The sequence below is a fragment of the Diaporthe citri genome (assembly GCF_014595645.1).
Source record: "Diaporthe citri strain NFHF-8-4 chromosome Unknown scaffold_3, whole genome shotgun sequence".
NCBI lineage: Eukaryota > Fungi > Ascomycota > Sordariomycetes > Diaporthales > Diaporthaceae > Diaporthe > Diaporthe citri.
In genome coordinates this window covers 454,865-465,741 of record NW_025064848.1, presented here as the reverse complement: position 1 = coordinate 465,741, position 10,877 = coordinate 454,865, and the positions used below count along the sequence as shown (strand labels likewise).

General features: G+C 52.7%; 3 protein-coding genes across 3 annotated transcripts; 2 read left to right on the top strand and 1 right to left on the bottom strand.

Annotated features, from left to right (window-relative positions):
• Window positions 1-3,216: 3,216 nt before the first annotated feature.
• Window positions 3,217-3,579, bottom strand: INS49_007721 (uncharacterized protein; the record flags this gene model as incomplete). The annotated part of the gene is made up of 1 exon (XM_043168469.1): window positions 3,217-3,579. One exon carries the CDS (start codon window positions 3,577-3,579, stop codon window positions 3,217-3,219), a length of 363 nt encoding a protein of 120 aa, XP_043026149.1.
• Window positions 3,580-5,703: 2,124 nt separating this feature from the next.
• Window positions 5,704-7,320, top strand: INS49_007720 (uncharacterized protein; the record flags this gene model as incomplete). The annotated part of the gene is made up of 3 exons (XM_043168468.1): window positions 5,704-5,854; window positions 5,933-5,993; window positions 6,627-7,320. 3 exons carry the CDS (start codon window positions 5,704-5,706, stop codon window positions 7,318-7,320), a joined length of 906 nt encoding a protein of 301 aa, XP_043026148.1.
• A 1,211-nt stretch (window positions 7,321-8,531) lies between these two features.
• On the top strand, window positions 8,532-10,712 carry INS49_007719 (uncharacterized protein; the record flags this gene model as incomplete). The annotated part of the gene is made up of 2 exons (XM_043168467.1): window positions 8,532-10,130; window positions 10,188-10,712. The coding sequence occupies 2 exons, from the start codon at window positions 8,532-8,534 to the stop codon at window positions 10,710-10,712; spliced, it is 2,124 nt and encodes a 707-aa protein (XP_043026147.1).
• Window positions 10,713-10,877: the final 165 nt, after the last annotated feature.

The window sequence follows — 10,877 nt, the reverse complement described above, 5'->3', positions numbered from 1 at the left end:
GGAAATCTAGAAGGCGACAGCCGCAGCAACTTACATGGACGGCATGATGGTGAAGACCATCACCCATTCCATGGAACGAGAGAAGGTTCCATGGATGGTCTTGTTGGAACCCGTGGTTTGTTGTTGGAACTTGTTGTATCTTGACTTTTGGTTTTTCATGGAAGAAAGAATACATTGATCGATGGCAAGGTTGTGCAGTTGCAACATATGCATTAAAAAGAAAACCTCTTGGTCCGTGCGCGTGGATGAAGTGACGCTAAAGGGAAAACCCCACTGCGGCAGGCAGAGCCTTAGATTTTGCAGCCATGGTGATTGTTGCGGATAGCTTCAGATGTTGTTTTGTGTGTGCTTTCGGGAAAACGTATTGCCTTGTGCCCTCGCCTAGCCTCCCACTGACTACTCCGGCCGGCTCTGGAGTATATTCACGTGCTTAGCCCGAGATACCACACCCTTTGGGTTGGCCCTCCACATGGCATCGGAGGCCAGATACGCTCGCGACCGTTCGTCCCGTCTTTCTTCCTAAGATAAGTACAGAGATACTATCTCGCTTACTCGAGTACCCTGCCTCCTCACCTTCGCATCACTGGCCATGATCCTTTATAGCTTCCTGCGAGACTCAAAGGACCGCCTACGGTAACGCTGACAACACCGTCTTCTACGAGTGCCACTTCCGAATACAAGAAGTGGAACAGGACATAACAGCAATTCGCTCGATTTACCCGAATACCACACAACTGCCACATCCGATAAGCCTTTCCAAGCTGATATCGAGTTGATGACGTCGCCCGTGGCTTCGCCTATTCGTGAGCCACACGCCCGCTGCCAGAGGGTTATTTTGACGAAGGCCTTTGCATGAGAGCCTATCATTCACCCGAAATAAACGAAGAGACCCAAACAATTCGTTCTGTTGTGAGCAGGACTGCGAAACCTCGTGCATGAGACATGTTGCGGCATCGCATGCATAGTCATGGCCTAGACTAAGAGTCAAGCTTTCAGAACCATGTAGCACCTACGTCCGATTGGCTCCATTGGCAAGCCTATCAAACATGCAGAGAATCAAGCGCCCTTGGCTACCGCAATCGTGTCCCACCGCGCTGCACGACAAGGGCCTATCTGGATCGGCGCCCACTCGAGTTTGGGCAGGGGCCCTGATGCTCCCTGCTATCTCCGTATCGCTAGCTCGCGAGAGCACATTGATATGGAACTATTCCTGGCTACTCTGCCTCGTTGGAGGCTCTTTACAAAACGAGGAGGATTGTCCGGCTTTGAGTTCAATTTCTGGCTACAGACTCAGAGATTCGAACTCTAGCCCCCGAAGGGAGTGGAGTGAACTGTCAGAGCAATGACAATAGGCGAGGTAGGACATCCTGATCGGCATGTCTAGCCTGGTCCGGTGCGAAATACCGCATGATTCAAGATCTTGCCTTCGAAGTAGCAGACATATTATAACTGACGGTGATGGCTACAGGTCCTGGAAACCGGGTGTTTCTAACGAGTTCCGGCCCATCATTTTGAAGGCGTCGAAGTAGCACCTAAATCAAACAGGCGAGCCACGCCCCAACTCTCGGCAAATGATCCCCAATGGGACCATCTCGAGACCCCAAGCCCCAAGGTGAGCAGACAGTTGCCAGACGAAGCTCCTTCAGTCGAGGTACCCGGTCCTCATCCAATCCTAAGGCAAGCAATGCCACACGCGCTTTCGAGATATTTGCCTATCTCCATTGTCTCCCCTCCCCAGAAAGCCCGAAGCGCGACGAGTCTTCGCGACACCGACCATCCCTTCAGATTCCCACGATTGCCAGAGATTCCGGAACAACGAATCGTCAGTCGGCACACCCTTCGTTCGAGTTGCACGTTCTGCCATTCCACGTATTCTTTACAGGGGAGCAGTGCGGCCACTATGAACTCGGAATCTTGGCGAGGATTTCATAACTCAAAAGGTTGTAAGACTGGAGTGCCCGGCAGGAAAAGCATCTTGAGAAGAGGAGGAAATACCAATGATACACAGAGGGAAAGAGTGTGTTTCCTGGGTCATTGGAATACACAGGCCATACAGAAAATAAAAGGGGGGGGGGGGGGGGGGGGAATGGGAATGAGGAGATGACTGCCGTGCGCGGCGTAGGACGACCATACCTGTCCAACAGCTGTGCCATCCTTGATGGGCTCTCTTACTCGACGGCTCCTACGCATTGCTAATCTTCAGCTAGGTATTCCACAAGCGTCCACGTTCTTTTTCTCAGCCGCATCCAATGGTACATACAGGTATCTGCATTATCATTGCGGAGATAGTGATAGTGGACTTGCCCGCAAGACACCGACGATGTTGGACGCAAGAGCCAGTGTACGCGGCCGTGCGAGGAACACAGGGCTGAGAACTTCCGGATCAAGAAGAACACTAAGCTTTAGCGTCTTGGCGCGGCCGCCGGCAGAGCTCAGCCTTAGGCACAACCACGGACCTCCCGGTTTGAATTGCAAAATCCTCAAGACTCCGAACATGCGCAGCAATAAAATCTAACCAAATAGCTACTCGGTGATGGCTAAGATCCGGACAGCATTCTATCTGGCGAATGCAAGCCACAGATGCCATACGTATGCACATTCCAAACGTAACTTGACGTTGGAAAGCAAGCGAGTGCCAAGATGGCTAGCTATCAGGGGCAAACAGAGCCTCATGGACTCTCCCAAAGGAAGGCGAATCTGGAATTCAAAGCAGGCTCGTTGCTTCTAACCGTCACCTTTTCTTGCCTCTATCGGTAACCCAGGCGCCGAATGTGGATTCCAGCCGGAGCCAGGCTCTAGAGGATCTCGAAACCGACAGGAACCAAAACGGCAGCCGCTCCGAGGACTGCAGCTGACAGTGCGAGCCTATCATAGTTCTTATCCCTACCAATATACGGTGAACCGGGCAACTTCGATACTGAAGATTCGAACTACCACGCGGCCGTTGAACATACGAGGGTCGTCTCATCGTCAGGTCACGAACAAGCATCTCCTAAGTTAATGCACTGCTCGAAAGGAAAGGGAATGAATTCGTTGCATACGGAAGTAATCATTGAGCCAAGGAGATACTTCGCATTCAAAATGGTTCAATCATTACCGCCTCAACGTCCTATTGTGCGCCACCCAGCAAAGCAGAGAGAAGATACCGCACCGATCCCGCCTCGAAAACCCATCCGGACCCTAAATTTCGAGCCTGCCCTCATCGACCCCCAACGCCTAACTCGCTGAGAACCCCGTGAACACCGATACATAAGCATCCAAGAACGCCGGTGGGTCCTCAAGCCCATACAGCGAGGTTTGCAGCTGCACCGTGAGCAGCGTGTCCCTTGCCGAGTCGTCCGACATCTCGAGCAGGACGTTGTGCGGCGTGCGCGCGCGCGATGCCCAGATCTCGGTGAAGGATGCGCCGCCCATGGTCCCTGTCTCCGCCGCTCCCTGCCGGCAGTCAGACACAACCTGGAACAGCGGCGCGTGCTGCAGCTTGCGCAAGTGGGTGGACGCCAGCCCGAAGCCGTCAAACACTCGAAGAAGCATCGCCTGCTTGGGACTCGTTGTGGAGCCAAAGAGCGAACAGTTCATGACTGCGTATGTCGTTTAGTAATCATTGCCGGCATGAATACGTAAGTCTGTTAGATTCGGGACGTAGACTTATATGACCCTGACAAGCTCAAAAGCACCACAGGCTTCCTCCCTCCCGCGGTGAGTCCGACACTGCACCCCACAACATGGTCGAGATGCATCGGGCGACCGTATACGCTGTCTGAAGACGAACAGTTTGTTTGATGATTTCAGAACTAGGGGGCGTTCGATCTAGCGATTGAAGCTGGTAGTAAAGGCAAGAGATAACCCACATTCTCACCACAGGCTCGCTGAAGCGAATGAGACACAAGATGAGCAGCTGATCTTTCCGTGGCAGTGACGACCATGTCAAGGGTGCCTGCTGTTCTGACATCTTGGATCAGTCCGACCGCACTGCGCGGTGATGAGAGGACTGATACTAACGGAAGACAATGAAGCCTTCAGTTTCCAAAAGTATGTAGTGAGGCATCGTGGCTTTCTCATAAGGCACCGCGAGATTGAATCACCAGGCATCACTCATATTACAGGCTCTGTACTGATGCCTGGTGCCCATCATGATGTTTCAGGACGTTTTCCAAACGCCCTTTTAACACGGGCCTCAAGGCCAATGCTCACACTGGTCATTCTCGGCTGGTTTAAAGGCTGGATGACTAAAGACAAACCAGCGTCCAACGACGTCGTATGCCAAGGAAACAGTTTCAACCCCTTTCGGATTCATCGAATGAACCAACTACGGGTTGAACCTGGCTTGATTGAGCCAATACGTCAGGACCCATCTTCTCCACAGAAGATTACATGCACTGCGATGCTCAGCTGAAGGGTCAAACGCATGCCCGAGTCCGAGTCAAGCGACTTGACTCAACCACGAATTTTAGCCAAGCTACGACAATACGGGGGGCTTCTACGAGCGGAAGAACGACGACCAGAGCGTCCAGGTGCAACGCATTGCTCCAGTAATGCCGGCGCAGATGAGTATCCCATTCCCATCTCAACCTAATTTCCCTCCGGTTTCCATGCTTCGCCTTCTCACTGGTACTATTGACGTGCACTTCTGACTTCAAAGCTGATTGCTCTTCGAGCGGTCTTGAACTTGAGCCTCTTCCCGGGCAGCTGATGATTATTGAGCAGATTTCGACCACACTTTCCCTTATATCAGGTTCCCTTCTATACAATCGCGACGACTTCCAAGCAACCCAATGGCTCCCGTCAATGCATACGCGGATGATTATGTTCTCAGCGTCAACATGGATTCCACACAAACATCGCCTCTCGAGTAAAAGAAAATCCAGACTGATGAACTGGCACGAGTATTCCAGACCATCGCCGACCACAGCGCCTCCATAACGCTCAAATTGTGTCATGTTCCTTCTTACTTTATCTAACGCCATGACCATTGTTATTGTATTCATTTTGGTCATTCGAATCCGCCTTGGAACGAAATAATCACAAAATTCAACACTTGTCACTTATCCCCCCTGGCCGATATAGTCTCCACCACAGAGTTTGTGAACTCCTTTTCTGCGGCTATCTTGACACCCCGTTGTGTTGTTCTCCGGCGCCGAGGTATCACGGGTTGATGCCAATCAGACAGAGGCTGATTAGGGGTTTCACAGTCTCGGTGAACAAGGTTTTGGGACCGGACGATCTTTACTAAAGAGCCCCTGACGTGGACAGAGAAAGTGCTTGGGATAAGCTGTTACCGCGTGAGTACCTGCACGCGGCAATGCCTTGGCAAGGCCATGAACTCACAGATTGCTGACCATATCATTCGCATGGCTCGAAGTCGGTCGAGGCCTGGTCATGATCCACAACGAGTCGGCCCTACCCGAGCTGCCGGGGCTGAACCAATCGCTCCCCGAACACACGGCCTGGATTACCGTCACGCACCAACTGCATTGCCTTGTGAGGAATCCCCCTTTATTCTCGACAGAAATACCAGCAACCCCCCGTCCCTCCAGCGGGATCACATTTGGGCCATAATTGACCGTTGAAACACACACCACCGAAAAGTATTCGACCAAGCACACCTTTTACCAGCTTTTGAACCACAAGCCCGACGAGCCTACCGTGGAGTCTAATCTGGAGCACCTCAACCATTGCTGGTAGTACCCACGGCAGGGACTCATGAGCAACGCCGATGTGACGCTCGAGTGGCACAAGTACGGCGAGGAGGTTGGGACCGGCAGGGGATATCAGCACCAATGCAAGGACTGGGCCGCCATCATGGCCTGGGTTGAAGAGCACCGCATGACCAACGACTATGGCATCATTAGAGGTGGCGGAGCATCAGTCCCTCTATCTGACCCATCAAAGGTCTTGGCATGACAAGGCTCACATGAGAGCATTTCCGAAGTCGCAATATACGGCCGCTCCACCTTTCTCACGACTTCACCGTCTCTATGTTTCCAGCTCTTGTTCGAGGACGTATCGTCATGCTCTCCTTCTTATGCGCCACTGCCAACGGGTAGTTTGAGCAAAAGGCTGTGGGTATTTGGTTTGCACAAAGAGACGGCCTTTGCAGATCAATGAATAGCGTCTGTGTTACAAACACTCTCTATTGGGTCTCTTTCTTGACGGGAGGATCATACGGCAGGACGGGATGACAGTGCTTTCGACATCGCAGCATTCTCATCAAGTTATGATCGTATGCTGCTATCAACAGTCAGCATTTGCCAGAGAAGGTGTAAGGAACGGGATTTAATGGACAGTAGTGGCATCCTGCATATCAACATCATGTATCCTCATGGCTGTTTGGAAGTATCCTGGCGCTGCTTTGGTATGATATCGTAACGTCTGCATGGCTCTCGCTGGTCTGACCGTGTGAAGAAAGGGGCCCGACTTCCTTGTGATGCGCTGTTTGATCTGGTCAACCTCAGAATTTCACCTAATATGCACACCACCAGTCTGCTACATACATGCCTCGAGCTAGCCGCCTAACTCAAGACTCTGAGATCAGCTCCACTGAGATAGTACTTTATCATGTCTTCAGCCTTGCCAGGCTTTTGGCCTCTGTCCAATCGCAGTACATCGTTCTAATTCTACAGCAGAACCGTGCATATTCTTCTCACCTCCAACCCACAACAACCTACAACCTGTGACAACCTGCATATGTGCAACCCACCACAACACACAACTTACAACCTACAACCTCCTTTGACCTACAACCTCGTCCGGTCTAGACCCTCTCCCAACCTACAATCTCCAACCTACAATCTTCAACCTACAACCTTCAATCTGCAACCTTCTCCAACCTCCAACTCTTCAACCTACAACCGTTCAACCTACAACTCTTCAACCTACAACTCTTCAACCTACAACTCTTCAACCTACAACTCTTCAACCTACAACTCTTCAACTCTTAACCTGCAACCTGCAACCTTCTCTAACCTACAACCGTACAACCTACAAACTTTCAACCTACAACCTTTCAACATACAACTCTTCAACCCACAACCCTTCAACCCACAAACCTTCAACCTACAGCCCTTCAACATACAACTCTTCAACCCACAAACCTTCAACCTACAACTCTGCAACCTCCAACCCTACAACCTACAACCGTTCAACCTACAACTCTTCAACCTGCAACCTCCAACAACATCAAGGGACTGGACCAGTCCTCAGACTTTCAACCCACAACAATTTCTAGGGATTCGACCACTCACTCTCTCCACCTCCAAGCTACAACAACATCCAGGGACAGGACCACGTTTCCAACCTCTAACCTACAACAACGTCTAAGGATCGGAACACCCTTTCCCACTCCTACCCACAGCAACATCTAGGGGTTGGACTACACTTTCCATATCTAATCTACAAACACAGTCCTGTGCCAGGGAATCTCTTCCACCTCCAACCTACAACATCTAGGGACTGGACCACTCTTTTCATCTTTAACCTGCAAATACAGTCCTGTGTCGAGGAGTTGGCTCACTCTTCCTACCTCCACCATACAACATCAAGCCTATCTCCAGGCACTGGCCAATTGGTTCCACCTCCAACCTCCAACTCGAAGCCTACATTGAGAGATCAGCGCATTACTTTCATCTTTGACCTACAAAGACACATCTATGTCCAGGGACTAGCTCATCTCAGCTCACAGCATTACAGCCCACCGGGTTCAAATCGTGGTCACTCCCAAGTTCACTAAGGACTATTGAGGGTAAGTCAAACGATCCACCTTTTCAACCTCGGTCATACTCTTTGGAATATCAACCAGGAGCTCAGCGATGAGTTTTGGTGATACATCTGCTGCTGAACTCATCAAAGCCGATGTCATATTCTCTGACTATTTTGGCAAGCTGGTGAGAAGTCTACTCCTGCGAATTCCTATATGAACGACTTACAAGGACAATCGCACCATATCTCCTGATTTGCACATCCATACATCACTTTTCCTTTTTGGACTCATCGTCCCAGCTGTCCACCCAGGCCCGACTTAAACACAGTTGCGGGAACTTACACACAAATCTTTTCCAGCCGAACTCTTCATCAGCAATCGTCCGAGTGGGCAGGTCTGACACTTTCTTCTGTTCCATCTGGAACCATCCCAACTGTCATACCCCCCTACTTCAAGAGACCTCCGATCTCCTCTCTGACAAAGACCTGACCTTATCTTGCAGGATTCCAGTCTACCTGCAATCTTCGACTCGTGCTTCCAACCTGCGCAGGTCTTACATCGTTCAAAGACTCGAGTACTCTCTCAACTCCTACTTTTCCAACGTTGATTCTTCCAACATCGATTCTTCCGACATCGACCTCTTGGACGTCAGCTTTTTCAAGGTCATCTGTTCTGGTCCCGACTCTCTCATCCTGAAATCCTAAACTTTTCCAATCGCTGCTCTTCCAACCTCAACTCTTGCAATCTGTGCTTTTCATTCGATCAGGCAATCACCTAGCTTCCCCTTTCTACTGACCATCCCTTTCACAAACCCATTCCTGGATTCAACATCATGTCTGAGGCCGATTCCAAGACTATTCACGTGAACCCCCAGGTTCAAACCCCACCACCCCGAGCTTACCTGTCGTCGCTTATGCCCGGCAATACCGTCGGCGTCCCACTTCCCGCCGACAACATGAACGCCCCCGCTGCTGGAGCAACTGCTATCAACCAGGCTCGCAACCAGGACACCCAGAAGCCGTTCCCCGCCATCCCTGATGAGGAGGTTGAGGAGGCAGACTGGATCGCTCGATGGCTGGAGAAGACAGAGATGGAGCAGGCCGATAAGTACAACCGGACCGTAACGATCTCGCCTCTTCCAGATGACGCGACTGTTGCCGACGTCCTGCCTCGCATCCGTGGTGGCGTGGACTCGTGCTACGTCAGCCAGTTCGAGGAGACCCGCGTTGCCGTTGTCACCTTCAAGCGTTCCGCAGACGCCATCACCTACGCTGACTTCTGCAAGGAGACTCCGATCTGGGGCCTATGGACCTTCCAGATCTCCCGACCCGGTGTCCCGTTCACGTGGGAGCGCCGCGCCAAGGTCAAGCTGTACAAGGCAGCGCCCGGGATGGGATCCGTCTGGAAGCGTGGAGATATCCCTACCCAGCCCCGGGACGTCGTTGTCGCGGGCTCCCGCTGCCTCAAGTACACCGGCTGCAAGCCTCACGAGGTCGCCAATATCTATCGAGCCCTAGGCCTTCAGTACTCGCAGCACCAGAGAGACCAGGTTGAGGGAATGTGGCTGGACGGCCCGGTACGCGATGGCAAGGGAGACCCCGTCCGCGGTACCCTCCACGTCTGGTATACCAGTATCAAGGCGGCCCAGGAGGCCAAGGTCCGTGTGACCTCGCTCGAGTTCGAGTACGACCCTTGCTCCGACTCGCCTGAGAAGCTCCTCCTGTATCTCGACGAGGGCGATGACGTTCCGATCTTCCGGCACCACGAGCCTTTCGTGAACCTCGTGGACCTGGACCAGAAGAGCATTCTGACGGGAATTCGCGAGGGCCTGGTCGACCCTGCTCAGGCCTACTGGCGGTGCCGTGTTGTTACCCAGCCGAAGCCAGATGTCATGGATAACCTGGCCGCGCGCCTCCAATGGTCTCTCCAGACCAACGGCGGACGGCAGGCGATGTCGACTTTCCCGGGCGCCTACCAGCAGCCCGGCGTCATTATTCCTCCAGCCGCCCTCAGCGATCCCTTTCTCGACACCCAGCCTATAGGCACGGGCTTCCCCCCTCAGCACAACCGCGATATTCCTGTCTACAGACTGCCCGGAATCGACCAGAACATTCCAACGGAGTATCAGCCATTCGCGGCCAGCCGAGCCGTCCCGCCGGGACACCATCTGTCTCCGTTGGAGACCTACGTCGCCCGGACCCAGGAGCGTCAGGCCCTGGGCTTCCCTCCGTACCACAATACGGACCAGAACAGCGTGCTCTACCGCACCACTCAGCCTGTTTATGACCTCACCACGGACACCGACAACAAAAACAACAACAGCAGCAGTGACGGCACCGGCACCGGAACCTTTGGCGGCATCGGCGTGATCGGTGACAACATCCGCACCACCAACACTAACCTCGCCACCAACAACTCTAACCTGGGTGGTGTCAACAACAACCCCGAGAGCGGACGCCAGCCTCGCTCGGGACTCTATGATTCCTAGGGCGATGATGACACCCGGACCAATCTGACGGATGCTCCGCAGGACATCCAGGTTCCAGGAGACTCTGCACCCACCACTGTATTTGCTACATCTCTCATTTCTGATTCTTCATCTCTTACCCAGGGCGCGACATACGCCGTCTCCTTGCAAACCTCTGTTGCCGGTCACAAGATGGACCATGGCTATGCTGGCAATTCTAGCAAGGAGGTCTGCGCGGACAACTTTGGCACTGGCTCTAATTGCTCTATCGAGCCTACTGTCGTTGGACTGCGTGGTGGCGGTAAGGCCACAAAGTCTGACAAGACTTCGTCGACAGACACAAGTGAATCTGTCGACGCCCCTCTCACTTCAGCTCCTGGCAAGTACTCCCGCAAGGACTTGAGCACCCAGGATGTCTTCTGGACCTGCAGCCTGGAGGAGTTCCGCGCCATGAGCGACGAGCAGTGGGCATCATTCGGCACTGCCTTCTACGTTGCTCCAGCCGGCTTTGACACGGCTACAAAGCACGTTGTCCAGCTTGAGTGAAAGGGTTTGGGACTGAATGGACATGACGGCAGCCTTTGAGTGGCACTTGGGCTACTCTCCTGGCTGGCATGTCCTCTTTTTGGAAGGCCTGCACGATATTGATACGAACCCGGAATTAGCAGGTATGGCCGTGGTCTTTCCAGCGGCACTTGGGCTGTGTGTGGC